General features: G+C 58.9%; 7 protein-coding genes and 1 non-coding gene across 9 annotated transcripts; 4 read left to right on the top strand and 4 right to left on the bottom strand.

Annotated features, from left to right (window-relative positions):
* Positions 1 to 15: 15 nt before the first annotated feature.
* H310_12160 lies at positions 16 to 97 on the bottom strand. Its single transcript has one exon. It is a non-coding gene; the product is annotated as a tRNA-Leu (tRNA).
* A 535-nt stretch (positions 98 to 632) lies between these two features.
* Positions 633 to 2,406, top strand: H310_12159 (hypothetical protein). Its single transcript, XM_008879141.1, has 2 exons — positions 633 to 2,197; positions 2,255 to 2,406. Exons 1-2 carry the CDS (start codon positions 668 to 670, stop codon positions 2,384 to 2,386), a joined length of 1,662 nt encoding a protein of 553 aa, XP_008877363.1. The 5' UTR covers positions 633 to 667; the 3' UTR covers positions 2,387 to 2,406.
* Positions 2,407 to 4,103: 1,697 nt separating this feature from the next.
* H310_12158 (TKL protein kinase) lies at positions 4,104 to 6,947 on the top strand. Its single transcript, XM_008879140.1, has 2 exons — positions 4,104 to 6,014; positions 6,063 to 6,947. Exons 1-2 carry the CDS (start codon positions 4,177 to 4,179, stop codon positions 6,709 to 6,711), a joined length of 2,487 nt encoding a protein of 828 aa, XP_008877362.1. The 5' UTR covers positions 4,104 to 4,176; the 3' UTR covers positions 6,712 to 6,947.
* Positions 6,948 to 7,078: 131 nt separating this feature from the next.
* On the bottom strand, positions 7,079 to 11,494 carry H310_12157 (ribosomal RNA large subunit methyltransferase J). The gene is made up of 6 exons (XM_008879139.1): positions 11,213 to 11,494; positions 10,339 to 11,163; positions 9,915 to 10,099; positions 9,407 to 9,634; positions 8,493 to 8,912; positions 7,079 to 8,272 (listed from the first exon to the last, which is right to left on the bottom strand). The coding sequence occupies exons 2-6, from the start codon at positions 11,057 to 11,059 to the stop codon at positions 7,169 to 7,171; spliced, it is 2,658 nt and encodes an 885-aa protein (XP_008877361.1). The 5' UTR covers positions 11,060 to 11,163; positions 11,213 to 11,494; the 3' UTR covers positions 7,079 to 7,168.
* A 278-nt stretch (positions 11,495 to 11,772) lies between these two features.
* H310_12156 lies at positions 11,773 to 12,846 on the top strand. 2 transcript variants are annotated; one of them, XM_008879137.1, is made up of 2 exons: positions 11,773 to 12,164; positions 12,215 to 12,846. In XM_008879137.1, the coding sequence occupies exons 1-2, from the start codon at positions 12,031 to 12,033 to the stop codon at positions 12,819 to 12,821; spliced, it is 741 nt and encodes a 246-aa protein (XP_008877359.1). In that variant the 5' UTR covers positions 11,773 to 12,030; the 3' UTR covers positions 12,822 to 12,846. The 2 variants fall into 2 exon arrangements, with proteins under 2 accessions (XP_008877359.1, XP_008877360.1); XM_008879138.1 differs by having other exon boundaries at positions 11,773 to 12,846.
* Positions 12,847 to 13,248: 402 nt separating this feature from the next.
* Positions 13,249 to 14,883, top strand: H310_12155 (hypothetical protein). The gene is made up of 4 exons (XM_008879136.1): positions 13,249 to 13,602; positions 13,645 to 13,988; positions 14,037 to 14,451; positions 14,548 to 14,883. The coding sequence occupies exons 1-4, from the start codon at positions 13,334 to 13,336 to the stop codon at positions 14,816 to 14,818; spliced, it is 1,299 nt and encodes a 432-aa protein (XP_008877358.1). The 5' UTR covers positions 13,249 to 13,333; the 3' UTR covers positions 14,819 to 14,883.
* H310_12154 (hypothetical protein) lies at positions 14,845 to 18,649 on the bottom strand (the record flags this gene model as incomplete). The annotated part of the gene is made up of 5 exons (XM_008879135.1): positions 14,845 to 14,858; positions 14,905 to 15,457; positions 15,533 to 15,694; positions 15,753 to 16,451; positions 16,496 to 18,649. The coding sequence occupies 5 exons, from the start codon at positions 18,647 to 18,649 to the stop codon at positions 14,845 to 14,847; spliced, it is 3,582 nt and encodes a 1,193-aa protein (XP_008877357.1).
* A 102-nt stretch (positions 18,650 to 18,751) lies between these two features.
* On the bottom strand, positions 18,752 to 21,522 carry H310_12153 (hypothetical protein). The gene is made up of 7 exons (XM_008879134.1): positions 21,400 to 21,522; positions 21,270 to 21,355; positions 21,064 to 21,208; positions 20,902 to 20,951; positions 19,605 to 20,847; positions 19,416 to 19,554; positions 18,752 to 19,329 (listed from the first exon to the last, which is right to left on the bottom strand). The coding sequence occupies exon 5, from the start codon at positions 20,662 to 20,664 to the stop codon at positions 20,131 to 20,133; it is 534 nt and encodes a 177-aa protein (XP_008877356.1). The 5' UTR covers positions 20,665 to 20,847; positions 20,902 to 20,951; positions 21,064 to 21,208; positions 21,270 to 21,355; positions 21,400 to 21,522; the 3' UTR covers positions 18,752 to 19,329; positions 19,416 to 19,554; positions 19,605 to 20,130.
* Between the last annotated feature and the right edge of the window lie 120 nt (positions 21,523 to 21,642).

Below are 21,642 nucleotides of genomic sequence, written 5' to 3'. Positions count from 1 at the left end.
TTCAGGAAAAAGATTTGTCAGCGGTGGGATTTGAACCCACGAGTGCGAACACAGTAGAACTTGAGTCTACCCCCTTGGACCGCTCGGGCACACTGACTCGATGCACAACATAAAAGTTAAGTGTTTAAAAGAACATCAATTCCCAGCGTTGGAAGAACGGGCGGAAACGGTAATTCCTTCCTTTGGATGGATTGCAGAGCTCGATGGCGTAAAGAACAGCAACACTACACACTCAACGAAGTTCAAAGCATCGACATATCAATATCCTTTACGCCCACTTCCCGTGGCCGATGCGTTTTGCGCGCTGTGCAGCAGAGCAATTCGCGTCCTGTAAATTCAAAAGTTGTCCAACTGGGTTTCAGAGTTCGAACGAGTCCTAAATAGGGTTCTACTCGGAATGAGTATGGATGTGCGATTGCCCATTTAGGATGTGCTACCATGAAACAGACAGCGACGTGCGCCAATCTTGAACTCGGCCGTGCGCCAAGTTGACTACATGTACCGCTGACGCAGTCTCGTTCGCAGTGTGATTGTGGTGTGTGATGAAGTGCTGCATGCAAGCCTGTGCAACCTTAAAAAACCAGCACCATGCCAAGTGTGGTCATGCACGTGGGCCGAGACAACTCGTTCGAATTTCCCGAAACGGCGCGTTATCGACGCTGGTGCGATGCGGTGGCGGACGGCGTTGATTCTGGCCGGGGTAGCGTCGGCAACCCAAAACGACACGGGCGCAACGCTCGTGCAAACCATCCTTGATACTGAGATCCAGGAAACGGAGGCGTTGTTGGGATTGTACAGGCAACAAGCAGCGGCATTCGCTACAGTGTTGCAGCGCAAGATGCCGACGTTCGAGTCCAACACCGATACCACTGCCTCAATTGGTCTCAAAGCATGGCAACCCATGGAAGCGCCCTTGGCGGACCCACTTCACGGGTTGGACACAGCGTTAGTGGACAAGGCGTCGCACATGTTTGGGCCGGATGTCGTGGCGTTTCAGCTCCTGTCGTGGCGAGTTCACGTGGCTGGGCGGCGACGGAAGCTTGTCGACACCGACATCGAAACAATCGACTTCTTGGCTGTTGCTCGATCGGATGGGCTCCTGGAGCTGCGCAATCCCCGAACGTTCGGACTCGTGTGGCAAATCCAGACGCGCGTCGAGTCGATCACGTCCATCCACCAACAAACGGGGACTCGAAGCATTGTCGCAGTTGTGTCTTCTCATGGCGACGTCACTGTGTTTGCCGTTCGAGTGTTTGAGCACGGCCGCCTTCGCGTCGGCGACCCCCCGCGCGACCAACCGACCGATCGCGCCGTGTGTTTAATTGAAGCTGTGGCAGCTACCCCCAAAACGTTCCAGTGGGGGAGGCCTCTGCCAAAGGTCACCAGCGTCCCCGCTCCCGTTGGCTTGCATGTGGACGTCTTTCGACTGTATCAAACCCCTCGCTCTCGTTCCTTTGCCAAGGTTCTGCTCGTACAAGTGAGCTACGACATTTTCGTGGTCGTTGCGACGGATCTCGGGGATGTCTCTATCTTTGGGCACGGTGGCCATTGCGTGCACCACATGTCGTTGCAACAGCCCGTGGTTGCTCTCGCGAGCGTTCTTGGCGGGAGCATTGCGTTTGCGATGGGCACGACCGTTGGCGTCTTGAACATTCCGCAGTGGGACTACCCCGTTCAGGTGTGTTCGGGATCCGCGCATCCATTGATTAGCTTGGAGCGCGACGTCCACCGACCGTCGATTTTATATGCTGGTACGTCTGGCGGGACCGTGCTGGTCCTACAACTGCACCGATCGTTTTCCCAGCGCCGACACCCGCACGCGCCATGCTCGATCCAGGATCAACTAGTCCCGTGGGATGCCGTCGGCCCAGTCTCGATGCGGTCCGCCACCGGCCACACCATGACCGTTCAACTCGGATCGCTGCCGCGCCTCTTGTTTATCGTGGCAAATCACACGTTTGCTGGCTACCAACTCGTCGACACTCACGTCGCCAAGCGGATGTTCGCCGTCGATTGGCGCGCCCACCACAACTCGACGCGAACGACGCTCCTGGTGATGAAGGACAAGCCCCACGATGCACTCGTCATGCTGTCGTCGCGCCTCGACAACGGTTCGACGTTTGTCGTCGCACACGAGAGTTTGATGCGACACGATGCCCTGCATTACGATGTCACGTGGGTGCGCGCGCCGTTGATGGTACGGCGGGACCTCGCCCCCCTCTTGCACACACCATGTCCTAACTCCGACGCGCAGGTCGTTTGCGCCGGGGGCTTTGTCGTGTGGCAAAAATACCGCAAAAAAGTGCGACCCCCCAGCATCGACCAAGACGAGATCATCCACATTGCACGCCAGCTCCAGCGCCAGACACAGTCCAACCAGCCATAATGCCATCCTACTTACACGCCATGTGGGCTTTTTCCAGTCCCCACAACAGGCCGACACGATTTGCTTGATGCGCGTGTGGGTCCTGCATCGATTCACGCATCATGTGGCCGCGGCACGCGCTTGGGGCTTTTTCCCCACGGACGCATTCTGGTCATAGCCGCTGTGGCTCAACAGACCACATCATGTTTGTTGCAGTCGCGCGTGAAGGAAGCCATGGCTACCCACGGCAGGGAACTAGGAGGGGTGCTGATTGTGGCCCCGAGCGAGTCCTTGTCGCTCGCATACCACAGGGGCTTGTTGGCTCTGGTGGCTCGCTTGGCACGAGCCTTCGCTTGATAGCTTGGATCGGAGGACATGGGGATACTGGCGGCATGATGGTTCACCAGGGCGGCGCGACACAGACAACGTCATCGCGCTCTTCCTTGCCTCGGCGAAACCGCGAGAGATGTTGAACCCAAGCCGAGGGTTGGCCTCTCCGTGATGGGGGTTTGCGGCGGGAGGCGGCTGGTTGGCGCACTGTTCCTGTCGAACGTAGGCTTGAGCTATGTTTGCCCTGAACATGTACGAAAGCCATGGCCCTAGCAGCGCCGTTGTTCGACGGCCGTGCGATGGCATGTACGAGTGCTGCATGGATATCATCGCCCAAGAAACTCCATCTCCAACGAACATGCATACGAGCAACCCGTGTTGCGGCGCAGGGGACGATTGCATGTGCATCTGCACGTGCTGCGCGCAGCCGAGTTGGTACGACGAGCTGCGGAAAGAAAAATCGTGGTGCGTGGCGCACCGACGTTCAAGGTACCCGACACAGCAAACGGAGGCGGCGGCGTGTTGACTTGTATGGTTGCAATCGAACGAATCGTACTGCCTCCACTCGCTGTCGAATTCGTACCAAGCAAGCAGGCCCATGGTCGGCGCTGTGCCTCGCCACAAGCTCTGAGCCCACGAAGGACAAAGCCACCCTCGGAACTGGAAAGGGCGCGACGTCTCGTTCGAGCTACTCGAGCCGTAGATGGTACTGCGGTGGGTTCTGATCCAACTGGGCGACCGCACGATTGACGAAGCAGCGAACGGAGACTTGTGCAGGTCGTATGCGGTGGCGACAGTCGTTGGGGGAGACGGGGGGGGGTTGTATGGCGTCCCTACGGCTCGGCGCAGGACCGAGTCCCAACGCAAGGGCTCGGCCAACCGATGTCCGCGATCTTGCTACAGCGTTGGGAGCCAAGACTGTCGGCGCTTCGCCTCTTCTCAGGACGCAGCGCACAACATGAATGCATGTTTCACTCGCTGTGCATCATCGAAGACGATAGCAAACGTCCATGCCGAAACAGGGGGCGGCGGTGGCCGACACCAGCGTCCGTGCAGGGCCGGCGTACGCACCATCGCACGTCGTCGTCCGGCATGAAAGCTGGCCGCGTACACCCGTCCAAGGGTAGCCCACCCTCCCTTGCCGTCGTGTCAGCTGTTCCTGCGCAATGTGGATACCGCTCCTGCGCGCGAATTCCGTGTGCCGATCGAGGCGAGTTAAACCTGTCCGTCGGCCATCTCGACGTCGACAGCATGCAGAGACCGCTGGTCAACGCGCGGGGTCTTCCATGCGCTGGCGGCGCGCCGATGCGACCCCAAGAGAGTAGATGAGAGTGGCCTCCGCCACTCTCTTGTATGTGGACTGGCTCGTGGAATCACCTGCCCCGTTTACGGTGTCACATGGCGAAGTGCCATTTCGTTTGGAGTGCCGCTCGCGTGGTGGCCGCCGATAGCCTGCGCCAGCCACCACCACGAATCGATCGATGGTCCAGGGCAACTTCGCGCCACCCCCGGACGTCTTGGAGCTCGGCCACGACGCACTGTATGGACCGTCTGACCTGGATGACGTGATTGTCGGCGACAACAGCATCGACAGTAGCAGCGGGTTTTCGTTCTTGCAAAGTCACGACAATGGTGAGGCGTCCGGCGACGTGTCGCCGTCTTGGACGACGCGATGGTGCCGCGCATACAGCCCCGCGCGCATGCTCGTTGTGTGCGTGATTGTCGCGATTTCATTTGCCGCGATGGTGTTTCTCGGGTTTGTCCTGCAGCAGGAGATCACCGACGACAAAACGTTGCCCAACGAAACGTGGGTCCCCGAGATCACGTCGTGGGACATGCTCGTGTACAGTCTGCCAAACTCGTGCCGCGTCCTGAGCATCCTCGGCGTCCTCACCGTCATGCTGTGCTACGTCCTCAAACGCACGTTCCGGTTCAACTCGATGCCGCTCTTCATGCCGCTCCTGTTGTCTCAGCTCGGGTTTCTCACGTCCAGATTCTATGTTGCGATCGCGCCACTCATCACCGAGTGGCAGGACCGGGTCGATCCGTGGGCATCCAACTCGACGACGAGTCGGGCGAACGCGTCCGTCATCGTCGCTCCGCGCGCCAACAACTCGTCGTTCATGTGCAACACGACGAGTTACTGCGGCCTCCCCAGCAGCATCTTGACGACGTCGTTCAACTTGAGCCAGATCGCGTTCACGATTGCAATCACGCTGCGCCTGTTGCAGTCGGTGGGGTCGCCAGTCGAAGCGCTGTGCGACTCGCGTCAACTCGACAAGATGCTGAACCGGTGGATCGTTGTCATCGTGGCCATGTCGTGCGCCGTGGCGATCGCGATCTCATGGACCACGCACGACGCCGCGCCGACGCAGTGCCAGTACAACATGTACGTGTGCATGAGCAAGGAAGCGCAGATGCTCAACAACATGATCGCGCCCGCCGTCGGTCTCGGTACCGTCACCGTGCTCTACTATCGCATTCGCGGCAAGATTCAAGACTTGTACCCGACCAACGCCCGCCGCACGTTCAAGTCGGTCGCGACGCACCACATTGTCGTGTTTGTCGTGACGTGGGGCATCTCGCTCTTTATGTTTTCGCTGCTCACGATCTTGCGCGAGCTGCCAGACCAAGAGACCCAAAGCCAGACCGTTGCCTGGTTCAAGCTCGCCAAGGACGAGATGCTCGCGATGCGGGTCAAGACAGAGTTGATGCTGCTCACGTTTGTCCCGTACGACCTGCAGGGGTTCCTCACGAGTGTTGTCGCGCTGTGGAGCTACTTTCGGCTCCGGACGCGGTTCGACCTCGGGCTGAGCCTCAAGGCCATCAACCCAGCCTCGATCGAGTTTGACGAACCGCTCGCGATTCTCGGCCAAGGCGCGTTTGCAGTCGTCGTCAAGGCAACGTGGTTTCCGTCGCGGCAGCTCGAGTACGGCAGCGTCCTCGACTGCATGTTGCAGAGAAATCAATCGCACGGGATGAAGCAACGCACCATGACCGCCCGACGGCAGCAGAGCCTCCCCGTCGCCGTCAAAACATTCAAGCTGGAACGCAACAGCGCCAACTCGACGCTGAACGGGATTCAGGAAGAAGCGTACTTGGCGTCGAAGCTCGTCCACCCCAACATCATGGCCACGTACGGGTGTTACACGGTCGGGAGCACGCTCTACCTCGTGTGCGAATATCTCGGTGGCGGGACCCTCCAGGACGTGATCGACACAGTGCAGCCGCTGCCGTACGAGCAAGTGCTGCTGTACGCGCTGCAGATCGCGTCTGGGATGGAGTTTTTGCACGGGCTCGCCGTGCCAGTGATCCACCGGTACGTCGATCGAGTGGACGACAGGAGACGTCATTTTCGGTGACGTAGGGACTTGAAGCCACTCAACTGCTGCTTTGACCAGACCCACACGACGTTGAAGCTGGTCGACTTTGGCTTCTCGCGGCTCTTCCGCGCCGACCCGAGCACGTCGAAACACCCGACAGCGACGCCACGGACTACGACGACCACCACCGACAAAGACCTCGACACTCGGCGGACGAACCTGCCGCTGTTCAGCAGTGCCACGTCCCGGTTTTCTCGACTGCCCGACCCGCCAAACGAGTCCAGCGACGGCAGCTCGAGTCCGGCACTCCTCATGACGTCGCGCGTCGGCACTGTGTGCTGGGCGGCGCCGGAGGTCTTGTCCGAGGAAGAGCAGACCATGTACAGCCTCAAGGTCGACGTGTACAGTTTCGGGATCATTTGCTGGCAGCTCTACACAGGCAAGCAGCCGTACAGCGACATCCCTGGCAGTGTCTTGGCCGTCGAAGAGGCGGTGCTCCAGGGGACGCGGCCTCGCATCCCGGACGACTGCCCCGTGCACTTTGCCAAGCTCATGCGGCGCGCGTGGCACGCCAACCCGGACCGACGCCCGTCCTTCGCCGACATCGTCAGGGTGCTCATGGGCGAACTCAACCAATTCCACCTGTACGGCACGGCGCGGAGCGAGCCACCAAGTCCATGCGACCTGGACTAGCTCTCGTTCCCCCCATCTATTTAATGCGCTATTTATCGAAACAGTGTCGCTGTGTGTCAAAGCTGGCTCGGATGAACTCGTTTCAGTAGGTCACACGTTGACCCGCGTGATGTGACACAAAGACTAGCTCGTTCCGGAGTCGGCCTGCTTTGGCGCACGCTTCACGTCGGCTCCATCGAAAGGAGCCATGCGTCGCTCTTTTGTCTTCGTTTGAATCGAACCAGCAACAGTCGATTGAAGTGGTAGCGCTAGCGCGCAAGTCCGCCGCTGCGTGAGGGGTGTGCTACCGACATTGGAGCAAGCCCCACCACAAGCAGCACACCTCCCTTCGTCCGCTTCCAACTCAAGCCCCTTGATCAATGGGTCGTCACAGTTCGAGTGCCGTCAGAGCAGCCAAACACCTTTCCATTGTGTTACGATAACCAATAAATTAAGAGTTGTTCTATCAGGTTGTTGTCTACTTGCGCTTGCCGCCCTTGCGTTTGGTTTTCTTTTCCGCATTGCGCTTGTCTGCTTTCATGCGCGGGTCCACAACCTTGACGGCGCCCTTGTCGCCCTTCTTGAAGCCCTTCGTGTTGGCTGCGGATCGTCCGCGTCGACTGATGACGTACAACTTGGACTCCTTCTTCGTCTTGGCCGCCTTCATGGCTTTGTCGATCGCCTTGAGTTTCTCGCGCGTCGACATGTCGGGCAAGTTGGCAATGTCGTTGGCCTTCTTCTTGGCGGCCTTGACCTTCTTGAGCGTCTGGCGGCGCTTGCGGGCGCGGGCTTCCGCCACCTTTTTCACGGGCTTGGTCGCGATATCCATGAATCGTTCCTTCATTTGGTCCATGAGATGTTTCGGCACGGCCAACTGCGGGCGGTAGTGGCGCTCTTCATCGTCCAAGAACCAGTCGGGGAGGTCGGCTGGATCGTTCCACGCGTATCGGTTGTACGAGTCGTCGATCATGTCCTTGGCCTTGTGCTTCTGAAGCATCATGGTCGCGATCGCCATCGTACGCGCCTTGTCCTCTTCGTCGTAGTCTTCATGGTCGCTGTCGTACTGGCGCGAGTCCATCACGGGCAACTCGACGTCCGGTTGAACGACTTCAAATGTACTACTCGCGGCTACGGGCGGCGCGGCGGTGCCCATGCCGGCCTTGATCAGGGCTTCCTTTTCGTTCTTGCGCTGCAATTGAGCGGCGGTCAGCGGGGTTTTCCGCGCCAGCTCTTTGGCGTGCGCCGTGGCGTCGTCATCGAGGAATCCGTCGTCGTCGTCCGACGCCAACTTGGCGAGCTCTTCGTCTTCCAACCGCTGCTTCTTGGCGGAACGACGCTCTTTTCGGTCCATTGCGTCCTTGCGTTTTTGGTGGCGCTTTTGCTTGTCCGTCAGAGGCATCGCCGGCAGCGCATCGCCGTCCTTGTCTACAACCACCTGGGGCAGCTCGTCCTTGACGTCATCAAAAAGCGAGCTGCCCGAGAACCATCGAGACGCGACGGCACTGGGGCGCTCGGGGCGTTTGAGCGAGACCACGAGGGGGTTGGCGGCCTTGACTTCATCGTCGTCGCTTTCGTCCGAGCTCTACCAACACACGTCAGCGACCTATACGCTCGAGCACACAAAGGGTATGTTGGACGCCAGTAGGACTCGAAGCGCAACCGGGGGCGCGACGGGTCAGACATGAAGGTGTCCCGGAAGTATTCTGCCCATGATTTGACAACTGAACAAGAGTACGGACCAACTCGGAACAGATAACACGTCATGGGGATGAAGAAAACACATAGTTGGAGCGATCGCTCACCTCGTCCGGGTTGATCAGCTTGCGATACGCTTCCTGGTCTCCATCAAACATCGCGTGGTCCTCCACCAGCGCTTGACCGGCGAGCGCGCGCTTGGCGATCTTGGTGCGCTTGACAGCCTTCTTGGTCTTGTCACCGTCGCCCTTGCGGGAGATGTAGTTTTCGTACAATTTGTCCATTTGCGCCTCGAGCAGCGCATCGTATGCCGTGTCATCGTCATCGTCGCCGCCAGTGCCACCAGGGGCGACAACCTCGTCGTCGCCGTCCGAAGCAGACATGTACTCGCCGTCGTCGAGGTCGGCAACGTTCTTCACGCCAAGCTTCTTGAGGCTGAACGCTTGTGCGTCGTCCGTGAGTTCGATGCCGGCTTCGCTCATGCCCAAGGCGGCACGCACGCGCTCCTTGGCTTTCTTTTCCCGCTCCTACAGCGTCGAGAGGTCAGCAACGTCCCACAAGATCAACCCGCGCATCGTCGACGAAAAACACTCTAAATGTTCGAGCCACAAACGGTATCGCACTCGCACGGCGCTTGGCAAGGGATACAGCTGAAGGATCGAGAGAAGATCACTCTAGCTGACTTCAATAGTCGGTCCGTTCAAAGACCATGCGATGTTGATGGGGACAAGCGATGTCGAACAACACGGACTTTTGGATACAGCCACATGCAAACTACACACACGCAGGCGAACACCGAGGCATGTGCGCCACCCGGCACAGCGCCGCCGATCGAGACCGACGACTGCGTGTTCGAGTGGCGGCAAGACGATGTAGGAGGGTTACGGGGGCGGGAGGGTTAGTCCATCGCACTGACTACAGAGTCAGCGGCCACTGGGAAAACTCCAACCCGCGAAGGGCGACACGGCGATCCATCATCGCCGCCACACAAATACGCACACACACACACTTCGAGACGAACCTTTTTCTTGTCGCGCTTCTTCTTGGCAAGGACGTTGGCGCGAAGCTGCGCCAACTCTTCACGGACGGCAGCATTCTTCTCGTCTTCCGTGAGTTCGCGAACGGGCGCGGGTTCAACGGGAACAGCTTCGTCATCCTCGGGCGCGTCCGCCTTGAGCAGTTCGTCGCGGTACACTTGCATCTTGGTCCGCCACTTGAGCAAATTTTTAAAGTCCCCTTTGCCAAGAACCTATGCGGTCGTCATGAACACATGAACCACACACAGATGCAAAGGAAGAGGAACGGAAGACGACGGTGGGTGGACGACTCAAAAGTCAGACTGCACTGGTGTGCTTTGATCGTGCAGCAGCGACGCTGGCTCAAGGTGGGTTGTCCCGAAGTTAATCGGGCGCCAAGACAACAGCGGGCCGACATTCACGAGGGGAATTAGATCATCACGCTTGAGCATCCACCACCAACAACGACGACACAATTCTCCATGGACACGCAGAGCTAGAGACGCGACATACCTTGAGATCTGCCAAGCAAGTTGTGATCTCGGGGGTCGTGGCGGAATGGTTCTTGTACAAGGCATCGTCCGGGCCGAACGCGATCGACGTGGCGTCAGTCAGCATGCGAATGGCGTCCATGGACCCGATAAAGTCGGACACAGTCAGCGTCCGGGTCAGCGTTTGCCCCAACGACTCGTCATAGCCTAGACACAGCCACCACACGTTAGCCGGTCTCGTCCTGAGGTTCGTGCAGCACACAAGGCATCAACACTCGAGGAAAATGTCATAGATCTCGACGGCGCGGCGCATGCAGAAATGGCATGGTCGCGCCGCCGCTTGATTTTGCTGTGGGCTCCAGGTAGCGCTGGCGTGTCCATGGAAGGTGCAACGACAGCCAGAGACTCTAGATCATGAAGCCGACACACGGCACATGCACGTTTACCTTCGCGATGGCGCTTTTGCTGGCCGTATTTTGGATGAAAGATCGTGAGCCCAGAGTCCTTTTCCTTTTCGAGCTGAGCAAACACGTGCTCCGGATCGAGGAGCTTGGGGTCGATGCTGTGCGGCGCGAGGTAATCTTCACAGACGACGAAGATCTCAGCCGACTCGTTACGCGACGACAGCGGCTTGGTCGCGCTCACTTTTTTGAACAATTGCTTGAACACCCACAGCAGCGCATTGTAATCTTGCGAGCGAAAGACCTTGGACACAAACGTCCCGCCTTTGCCCATGACGTCGACGGCGAGCTTGAGCGCAATGAGCGCCAGTTCGTTTTGCACGTACGCGTCCTTGGAGTATTCCGACCCGACGTTGGGGGCGCCGTCGCACAGGACCACGTCCGCGGACCAGCTCTGCATTTCTTGTTTGATGATTTGCCGGCACCGCGCGGTCGTGATGTCGCATTCGTATGTCTTGACGCCGCGGATCGGTCGAATCGGCAGCAAATCGATCCCGAGAATGATCGACGACGCTGGCATGTACTTGGCTGCGACCTGGCACCACCCGCCCGGCGCAGCACATAGATCGATGCACACCTTGGCCTTGGACAAAAAGTCGTATTTCTTGTTCAGCTGGATCAGCTTGAAGGCGGACCGCGCGCGGTAGCCTTGCTGCCGGGCCAAGTTGTAGTACTTGTCCTTGTCATGCTTCTTTCGCTTTACCATCGGGCCAGGAGATTGCAAAGTACGCTAGCGTCGGCCACCTGCCAGCCTCTCGACACCACTCAATAGCCACTTCAACTTGCTAACCAACCACTCCGCTGGCCTCCCTGTCACAATTGAACACAAATCCTCGACGCAATGAACATGTCGACGCACCGGATTGGCTCTTCATCGTTGGGAATTTTAACCAATTAGAATCGAGTCGGCGGTTTCAAAATAGCCATGGCACGGGAGCGACAAACCAACGTGGGGATGCTGCATGTCGATGCCAGTGGAGGCTTTCAACGCCTTTGACGTGCATGACGCGCTGTGCTGTTTGTCCTTGCCGTTGCGTCGCAATGTACTAGAACGCAGGCACAGTGTGGTGCGGCGACTTCAGAAGCATTCCGGCAGTGGAGCCACCCACGACACGACGCCTTGGACGCATCTTGCATGGCGGCAAATCCTCTCTCACCTCGCCTGCCAGCACGCCCACCCTTAGGAGATACGTCGGATTTGCTGGAATCGCGTTGGTAAACGTGCTACACAGCACACTTCACCTCGAATTTCGTTGTGTGCCCACTTGGTCCATGGCGGCGGCAGACTGGCAAAAGCAGCGGCATCGCTGACGCCTGGAACGAGCATTGACAAACTGTCTAAGAAGTAGTGAGCCGAATCGCGATGACGAGAACGTAACGGGATCTACCATCAAAATGTCCAAAGGCAAGCTAGCCTTGGGCTCTGGACGCGCTAAAATTAGTCGTCTGAGCTCGCGATGAAGGCCCGATACGATGACGAGCTGCCGCTGGATCTCGACGATGACGATGCGCTGTATGGGTGGAGCGAGCCCCACCAGGAAGAGACAAACGTGACGGTCGACTGGTCGCGGCCGCTCACCATGGTGGAACAGGAATCGCAGCTAGAGACGTACCGGGAAACCCAACGCAAGTTGTACAAACAAAAGAAGGCGAAGCTCGCGGCCCAAGCCGCGGCCGATGACATACATCTCGGGCCACCACTTCCCCGAGAGTATCCACGAGAGCCACAATCCCGGCGCCCTCAAGCTCGTATCGTCCCCGTCTTCATGGAGCTGGATCCCCCGCCACTGGACGTTGAACTGCACAGCCCGGTGCGAACCGAAGCCGATCTGCATGCCCTCACACAAAGCCTCGACCCTAGTCGATGCGCCAATCCGAAGCCTCGCGCTCTGTCGCCACCCCCTCTGTTGTCGGACCAACTGCCTGCTGCAGTACACACATCCCCCCCAGTCGTCCGAGTGCGCACCGTCCCCCCGTCGGTGGTACTCGAGCTCGACAAGTCGAGTTTGCCCCACGTCGCGGGCCCCGCCAGACGTGGCCCCGTCCTCGACGACGCCGACCTGTACGCGCATGAAACGCACTACTCCAACAACTTGACGTCCCGGGTCAAGAAAGGGCTGAGTTTTCACGCGTCGCCACCCCTTCGGCCATTCGAACGCGACCGAGTTCAGAAAGCACTGGCTCACAAATCCAAAACCCGACGGCATGTCGAGCTTCAACAGTTAGAGCAAGCTCTGCGGATGCGAGAGACGCGCAAGGTCGACATTGAGCGGCAAATGCGCATGGCGCGGAGTTTCGCGACGCTGCGGCAACCACCCGCGACGATCCCACAAACGAACGTGTCCGTGCCAACCATGTCGACGTTGACCCTATCTCTCGAGAAACGATCGACTGGCACGGCTGTCGCCCGCAGCACGAGCAGCCCCCTACTCGGCCAGCGCAGGTCTTCAACACGTTACGATCGATAACACAATTTCTGCCGACGGAAACCCCCTGCTCCCCCTCTTTCTTCCTTGGCCATGCTCTGAAAACGACTGCGCCGGGCCAGCGGATCGGTCCTTGCCCAACGTTTGGCACGGCGACAATCGGAGCTACCGTTGCTGCCAACGCCCAACTCACTCCACCCTCCCTCAATTTCAATCCGCGTGAAACTCACGAGGTGGTGGTGGTGGCCATGCTGCAGCCATGCCGCTCGAGCCACCGATGCGCACACCGCGTCCTCGCTACCACTAGACTCGTTGGAAAGGATAGCCGTCCCGTTGAGCACACACGCACGCACCGTGGCGGCCCAGCACTGTTCTCGCGCCAGGAAACCGAACGGGTTGTCTGGGCTCGTGGTGGTGCTGTTGCATGCACGACGGGGCCGCTAAAAATAGGTTTCCGTGGGTAACGACCTACCGGCGTCCAACTGAACGCGTGCCCAGCATCGTTGGGCCGGACGGTCACGATATCATATTTCTTTCGTCGGAGGTCGACCGTGATGCCGGTCGACGCTGCCGCCAGCGTGCCGCTGCCGTCGACTGTGCTGTCTTGTGCCGGCCGACGACGGCCTCGGCACATGGAGAACCAGGACGAAGTGACGGCGGAAGAGCTGCTTGACCACGAATTGACACAACGCGCGGGGTCGCTGACGCTAGATCCTGTCGCCGAGGAGCACTTGGACGTCGAGGAATCGTCGGCCGCGCTCGGTGCGCTCTTGGCCCTCGACGACAACGAGCACTGCGCCGATTGCCAGGCGCTCCATCCAAAGTACACACTTCCATCCACAGGACTCTCGTCACGTGATCGTAGATGGGCCACGATCACGTACGGCGGGTTCATCTGCACCCAGTGCGCGGGGGTGCATCGGTCGCTCGGGGTGCACATCTCATTTGTCCTGAGCTGCACCCTGGACAAGTGGACACCGTCCCAACTGGCGGCGGTCGTCAACGGCGGCAACACCAAACTGAACGACCACCTCGAGTTTTCCGTCCCCAACTCGGTTCGGAAGCCCGACGCCGACGCGATGCGGGACGACCGCGCCGCTTACATCCAGCTCAAGTACGTTGAGCAAGCTTTTCGGATGGGGCCAAACAAGCGCCGCCAAGAACCGATCCTGGCCTCCCCCACGACGACCCCCATACACGCCCCTCGCCGTACGTTGACGACGACCATGTCGTCGAGTTTCGTAACTCGTTGGGTAGAGGTCGCTGTGTCGTCGCACGGATCGTGCGGGATGGTCGAGTACGTTGGCATCGTCACGATCGAGTTGCTGGAAGGATCGTCGCTGGCCGCCATGGACGTGAACGGGAGCTCCGACCCGTACGTGTCATTTCGTCTGGGCGACCAAGTGATTTCTAGCCACGCCGTGAAGCACTCGCTCAACCCGTCGTGGAACGAAACCCTCCGGCTGTCGTGGGATGGCCAGTCGCCACTCGTCGTCCAGGTCTATAGCTACAACAAACTCCAACCCGATCGGAAAATGGGCGCTGCCGTCGTCGACTGCGACCGCCTGCAGCAACTCGACAGCGACAAGCCAGTCAGCATGTGGATTCTCACCACGATGCCGCGCGAGTGGCCCCAAAACTTTGGTGATCACATGGTGGCGGCCGGCGAAGGGTGCGTGCGCTATCGCTTGACCTGTGTGCGGCCATGCGTGTGCTCGAGATGCAATGTCTACTCGCTTCTAACGACGACGGGTCTGCTGTCCTCTAGACTGACGAAAGGGGTCGTGACCGGCATCACGGGAATCGTCTTGGACCCGATTCGTGGCGCCAAGCGGAGCGGCTGGGGCGGATTCGCCAAAGGCGTGGGCCTCGGGATGGCAGGTGCAGTCGTCCGGCCAATTCAAGGTCTTGGCGCGATGATGAAGCAAACGGCGCTGGGAGTCCTCGGCAAGAAAGGCCGCGACCGCGTGTGGAAGCGCGGCGACGGCGAAGTCAACGCGGGCAGCATCCACGTCAAGTTAACATTACAGACGTTTTAGCAAGTGCTGCCACCGGACGAGTTGATCTACAAAAAACACACTCCGCGTTTCAGCGCAAACGGGCAAGGAATCGTCGACAAACGCACCGCAGGCATCGGGGTGGCGCTCCAGGATCGCAATCTGCTCGTGCATGAGCGGCATGAACGGGCGGCGGTCGGTGGCCGCAGCCACAATGGCATGCATGCCGAGCATCCAGTGCAGTTCCAGCAAGGTTTCTGTCGGCGACGATGTCGACGCGTGTTGGTGCTTCAAATGCGCGTAAATTCCCACGAGCAGAGGCGGCGGCACACACTTCAAATCGAGAAAAATCTTGGCGACCCACGTCGAGTCGATCGAGTCGTCCACTTGCCGGGCGTAAAAGTGCACCAATTCGAGGGATTCCACGAGATCTTGGACAGGAAACACGTAGTCTGCGCCAGAGTGCAGGAGCGACGCGCCCATCTGGAGCACGTACGATCGCAACGGTGCGACCCATGCCATGTCTTCGAAGGACCCGACCGTCGACGACGGGTCCTGGCCCACGGACGCATGTTGACCTTGGATCCAACTCGCCACGATCTCGGGCGAGGTCGGCGACGAGCATGGCGGTATGAAGCCAAAGATGAGTTGCTTCCACAGCGACGCAATGAGCAACGGCTCCTACAGCGGTCGATGGAGAGGATGTACAGATACATTAACGAGACGAACGCGTGCACCGACGACAGCAGGACTTACATTCGTTCGACACGCGTGGAGAATGCGAAGGCACTCGGTGTGGAGGCCATACTCCATTGCGTACTCGTTGAAGAGCGTCGACATGTTCAAGATGGTCGACTGGAGCGTAGTCAAAACCCCCGACGGCACTTTTTGGTGCCGCAACGTCTCGTATACCCGTGTCTGCCGCACGCACGTGAGAGAGCCGCCCGTGGATCGGACATCGGCAGGTGCATCTTACCTGCATTTGAAACACATCGAGGGCATCTTGGACATCTGCAATGTGCTGGGCGTTCCCGGTCGCTTGCACACACGTAAGTGCCCGGGCGAGGAGTGCGGCGCGTTCGCCAATCGTTCGACTGGACGGGATTCGATGCGCTTCCGTCCACAGGTACTCGGCTGCAGCTTCTTCGTTGTGGTGGTGAATGCTTAGCCGCACAAACCTGCGTACACATGCCATGAGCTCTGCGCATCGCCATGAACTCTCCATCCGTCCTATCGATCGGGGAGGTTGGTACCAGTCGGGGTGGTTGGTTTGCAAGAATGTTTGGATCGTGCGAGTCCACGGGCAGCTCTGCAGCACAGAGAGGTCAGGAAGCGTCGGAAGCACGGCTTCCTCCAACAAGCCGCCGTCGTTCGCTTGGCACGCGTACTTGGCCACAGCTTCCTGAGTCTCCCTCGTCACGACAAACGTGAGGAGAGTGTCGTAGCATGCCGATGCGGGCACGGTCGTTGTCGTCGTCGCCGCGGTGAACACGCGCGCAACCGCGACGGTTATCTCGACCATGCCATAGTAGAACGACGCGGCGGCGTATTCTTTGAGAATGTGGCGGAGCAATTGCAGCGTCGGTTTTGTCGGTGGCCACTGCGCGCAGTTTTGACGCAGCTGTGTCAACGATTCCTGCAGGAGTGTGTCCCGGCCACTCAATGTCACGGCCGCCTACCAGTCGATGTAGCACCTGCAGGTTGCGATTGGCACAGTACCTTGGCAGCGGCGATCGTTTGAAGGCCTTGGTATGGCGCCGCTTCCCACACCGAAAAGAACGCCGAACTGTGCGCCAGGAGCCGCGGAACGACTGTCGGCGAATCCTTGGCCAGATTGATCAAGAGCGCCTGAAACGTCGCGGCACCGGCCTCGGTCCCCACCACGTCGTGGAAGGGAATACCAGCCTCCTTTGGCCACTCCTTCTTGGACAGTGCCGACAGTTGTAGCCAGCCAAACAGCGCGTCACCACATCGTCCGACGAGCCGATGGATGTCTCGAATGACCACATGGTGGGATTGAAGGAGGGAAATGTCCATGTCGGTGTGCAACGCCAGAGCCAGCGGCACGACTTGCTCGAGCACGTGCTTGAGGGCGTTCAGTTTGTCCAGCGTCCACTGCAGGGGTTTCGTCGATGGGGCCTGTGCAAGGGGGGCAGCCCATACCGGCGCCAGGACGTACGCCACGTACTGGACGAGCCCTTGACTGGTATCGGCAGCGTCCAGAGCACAGACGGCGTGGGCGGCCGCGGGATTGTGGGACAGACCAAAGAGTACCGTCGCCACTTGGGGCGCGCCGTACCATTCGACGACCGGAGCCAGCGACGCGGATCGGCGGAGAAGGGTGTCGACTTGGTCAACGAGTCGCGTTTGCGAATAGATTTGGACTCCCTCGGACGACAGGGCCAGGAATTGCGCCGGGGTCGACGAGAATTGGGTGCCAAACGTGCCCAGGTTCTTCAGAACGTCAAGTGGCGACGATGGCGCCTTGACCGAACCATCGGCCGACCGCTTTGCACCACATGATGACGACGAGCTTGGCGGGAGCGACGGGGTCGAAGACGGAATGGCCACCAACGAATGCAGTGTGCCAAGGACAGGCAAGACGGTGGCTGTTTCCACGACTTGGGTCGACGGAGGGACAGCAGCAGTAGCCGCCAGCGAGACGAATTGGTGGGCACTGGCATGGCCAACCAGCGTGACGCCTCCTGGTTGCGCCACGATGTGAGAGAACCCTCCGGGCATCGTGGAAGAAGGCGCGAGAGCCGGCGGCACTGCACGGAGGTACAGCGCCTTCAATGTGTAGCTTTGGTCAAAGGCGAGCGCGAGTCGTTGACCTGTCGTGGTTAGAGCAACTGCTTGGACACTCGATGAAGAGTCAATCGGGGCGATGGCCGCCAAGGGCGCCAACGCGACGTGGCTACCGAGTGTTTGGCTCGCCAAGTCCGTGAGGTTCACAGACGACGCAAGCACAATGTCGGATCGAATGTCGTACACGCTGACGACATTCGAGTGCACGTATGTGACATAGAGCAATCGACGCGGCGCGTCCACAACAAGCGCGGCGATCGCCGCGTTGGGTGATGGAAAGAGCAAATCGCGAACGACATTGGGAAGGTACGCGGCCCATGGCGACGTGACAGCAGGTTGGACGCACCGAAACTTGACAGGGTTGTCGGTCGGCGGCAGATTCGGGCTGTACACGTACTCGTACAAAGTGCCGTCGATCCCACCGAGCAGGATGCGGCGCGATGGCGTGCACACGATGGACGTGCACAGCTGTGTGTTGGCGAGCGGCGCCGTCATGAGCGTGTCGATAACTTTCCACGGACGGGTCGACGCCGTTGTTGCGGCTTTGTCGACGATGAGCGCGAAGAGACGAACGTCCAATTCGGTCAAGATAACCAAGAGATGCTGCACCTGATCGCTGAAGAGGGTTCCTGGCAGCGGAAGTACGAGACCCGCAGCGACGATGGGAGATGATACCACTGGGCACAACACGACCCCCGCCGATGGCGTCCTGTAATCCCACAGCATCAGCGATGTTGCGTCGACAACGGCCCATGCATGTTGAATCTCAGGAAAGAGGCCCATCGGAACGGTCGTCGACGGCTGGCGTCGAATCGACTCGAGGACGCTGGCTGGCCATGGTATCAGCTCCGTCGACGGAACGAGGTCGGGACCCCAACGTGTTGTTGCAGGGTCCATGACATACATCGACTCGATCGACGTACTGGAGGTGGACAGACTCTGGAATCGTGGTGTCACATCCACCTTCTTCTCACGCTCGCGGGCAAGGTCGGCTGCCTTCCCAAGCTCCTTTAGAGCCCGCTGGATGCTCGTCGCGTCCTTCACCTGCGCCTCCGGTCGAGTCATGCTCGCTCCACTCACTGGATTGAGTGCGCTTGCGTGGATTGGTCGGTTCAAAATTCGAGCGAATACTATTATAATGCCCAAGATATTTCGAATTCAAGCCCATTTCACTAAATCTTGTCGCATATGTTATTCAAATGAATAAGTTGGCCAAAATATCACAAACCCCCAATTCTATGCAAAGTTGAGCTGTTGATAGGTGCGTCGCGGCAATTCCTGGAATCGCGCAAGCAGATTGCGGAGCTTGCAGCGAGGCACGTGGACACCACAACTCCCACCGCACATGACGCACACAGCTTCTCCAAGATGCAGCAGCAGCGCCATGGCGTCCGCAGCCCACACTTGTCGAGCGTACTCGATACTGGTGCGTTCGTCGTCCAGGAACTCGCTGGTGGGACACTAGTCGAGCTGCAACATGCTCACCACGACGTCATGATGTGTGGTCTCAAACAAGCATTCGAGCAAAATCTGGTGGCGCCACGTCGACAAACCATCGGATTCGATTGCGTTGAGTGTTCGACGGAAACCACACTGGAACGCCGCTTGGACGCGCGCGAATGCAAAGCATGATTTGGCTGCGTTCACGTCGGGCCGCAACGGGTCTTGAACGACTAACCCCATGTCATTCCACCGACTGCCCTTGTGTGCAAGAAATCCGCTACCGGACGCGCCCAGGATGAGTCCTGCGCTTGTCCCATGAGAGCAGTTCCTTTGGGCAGCACTGCAGCATTGTACAAACAAAACATGCGGGCCAAACAAGGTGCCGTACACGTGCAAAAAGTCATGAGGAAAACGACAAGGTTGGGCTGGTTGTTGGTCTCGTGCCAGGGCCGGTGCTTCTGGACGTCGTGGACCACCGCCGCCACCAAGAGCGTGAGGGAGTACGGTGACAGGCCCCCCGAGTAAACCTGCGCCAGAGAATCAGCGACTCCAAAGACATCGACAAAGGAGCGGCTACCATCGCGGACGTTGTGGTGACGGAGGAATTGCTTGAGGACCAGGACGAGCGGCGTGATCTCGGCACTGTTTCGCACGAGCCGCTCGACAAACACAGACGTTTCCCTTCCCCGATGGGAGGGCAGGTCGAAGGAAATGTCGACATGGATGGCGCCGGCACCGAGGAGTCGCACGCCGCGGTCGTTGCCGTCGGATGTGGTGGGGACAGTGCCAGTTGTGACTTTCACCAGCGGAATCGCCGGGTCACCGACAACGTGCTCGCCTAAAGGCACAGCGAGTGAGGTAGTGCGTTGGACTGTAAACTATTCTTACGCTACGTAACGTGCGACAGCACACATAGCTGCCATGGACGGCGCCGCGCCGCAATGTCGTGCAAGGAGCTCGCCATGTCGACGATGTCATGGTGGACGGTAATGGGCAATACACTGCCGTCATTGGGATACCGTAGAGACAGCAGCTCTGCCGAGTGGCGGTATGTGTATGGAGCAGCATCCGTGTTCAGCGCGGACGGCATCATCGATGGTGTTTCAAAGTTGCCTGGTGGTTGCATGCCAGAGGAGTCCTCTATGGCCGTGAAAGGTGTGGACGCATTGCTGCTCTCTGTCGGGGGTGGCGTCGAGGATGGAGCCACCCCTGTGGTGGTCGTTGCGCTCTGTGGACCACGCATGACACTGTGACGAGGGTACGTTGTATTCGTTCGCAATGGCACGCTTCTTCTTCCTCTTCGCCGCCTTGTTTCTCCGTGCGATCGCCTTGAAGGATTGTGCGGTGTCTTGCGCCAAGGGACAAGTCTCGCCCGCTGTCGAAGGCGGTGCCGCGAGGAGCGCCTTTTCCATTTCCCGTCCCGCCCAGTCAACTACCGTGCGGCACGAGGCCAGCGTTGACGTGAACAAGGTTGCTACGGCATACACTGCGTCGTGCAGCGCGATGGCGTCCTCGCACAACGTCGCCATGCAGTGCCGGACTGCGACACGTACTGGCGATTCAGCACTCGTTGCACACAAGTGGCTGCGATGCGAGCAAGCAGATTGTGGAGGTCGTCGGCGGCTGTGGACGTACATATACGTTGCAAGGCGTGGCAAGCTGCGGCCAACGGGCCGGCTTCATCCAGCGGGTTGTCGCGTGGTGTCGGGACCTCCATCCGCTGTGGAAGGCGGTGACGGTGGAAGGCTTCCATGAGGCGCTCGATCACTCGAATCGCAATGAATGCCAGTGTAAACAGTTGACGCGAGTGGCACATCCAACTGTGATGGAAACGATCCATGAGATGCATCCTGAGACTTTATGGCAAACTGTACTCGCTAGCACGGCATGTCGGCTCCAACCAGACGTATCCGTGACGAAGCACCTAGTCACCAAGCTGAGCCTTGCTTCACGGCTTCGAGCTGATGAGGCTCTGCGTCGAATGGAGGCATGGGGGGCGAAAGGAGTGGCATCGAAGCACGTGCTGCTTGTCGTACCTGCTCCATACGGCTTCAAAACGCCTCGGACGCGACGTTCCCACTCGGTTTGATCCATAATGCGTCGGCATAATCGTGCTTGTCCCAAAGACGCACCGACGCTACGACATCGCGGCAACTTGCCTTCAAGTCGCAATCGATGTCCCTGCGATGACTGGATGAGCAAGCTCCCATACACACAGCCGAGAGCACCTCGACGCACGCACCTCCCAAAATACGCTCGACCATTCTCGTCTGAAGTGGATGCCCACAGCCCGATCGTTCGTGCCGCGGCTTGGTCGGTTGTAATAAACTTGAGATGTCAAGTTAGACTTGTCCAACTTGCGCGATTTCTACCTCGGAGCGCCCGATTTGATGGCGTTGAGAGAGGACGCTGGTCGATGCACTGGTTCGGCGAGCACGACGAACACGAAGTTTGAGCTCCACGCAGCACCGACATTCGAGTGTCGTACAGGGAACGACGGAATGCAAGGCCTATCGAAGTTACGACATAATATTGTCCAATAGAAAACACTTCAGATATATTTTCTTCCAATTGGCTACAATAATATTCTCCCGCTCCTTTTCAATTCAAAAAAT

The sequence above is a fragment of the Aphanomyces invadans genome (assembly GCF_000520115.1).
Source record: "Aphanomyces invadans strain NJM9701 unplaced genomic scaffold supercont1.36, whole genome shotgun sequence".
NCBI classification, from domain to species: Eukaryota; Oomycota; class Saprolegniomycetes; order Saprolegniales; family Verrucalvaceae; genus Aphanomyces; species Aphanomyces invadans.
The sequence above is the reverse complement of the archived record's forward strand: the minus strand, read 5'-3'. Positions and strand labels throughout refer to the sequence as shown.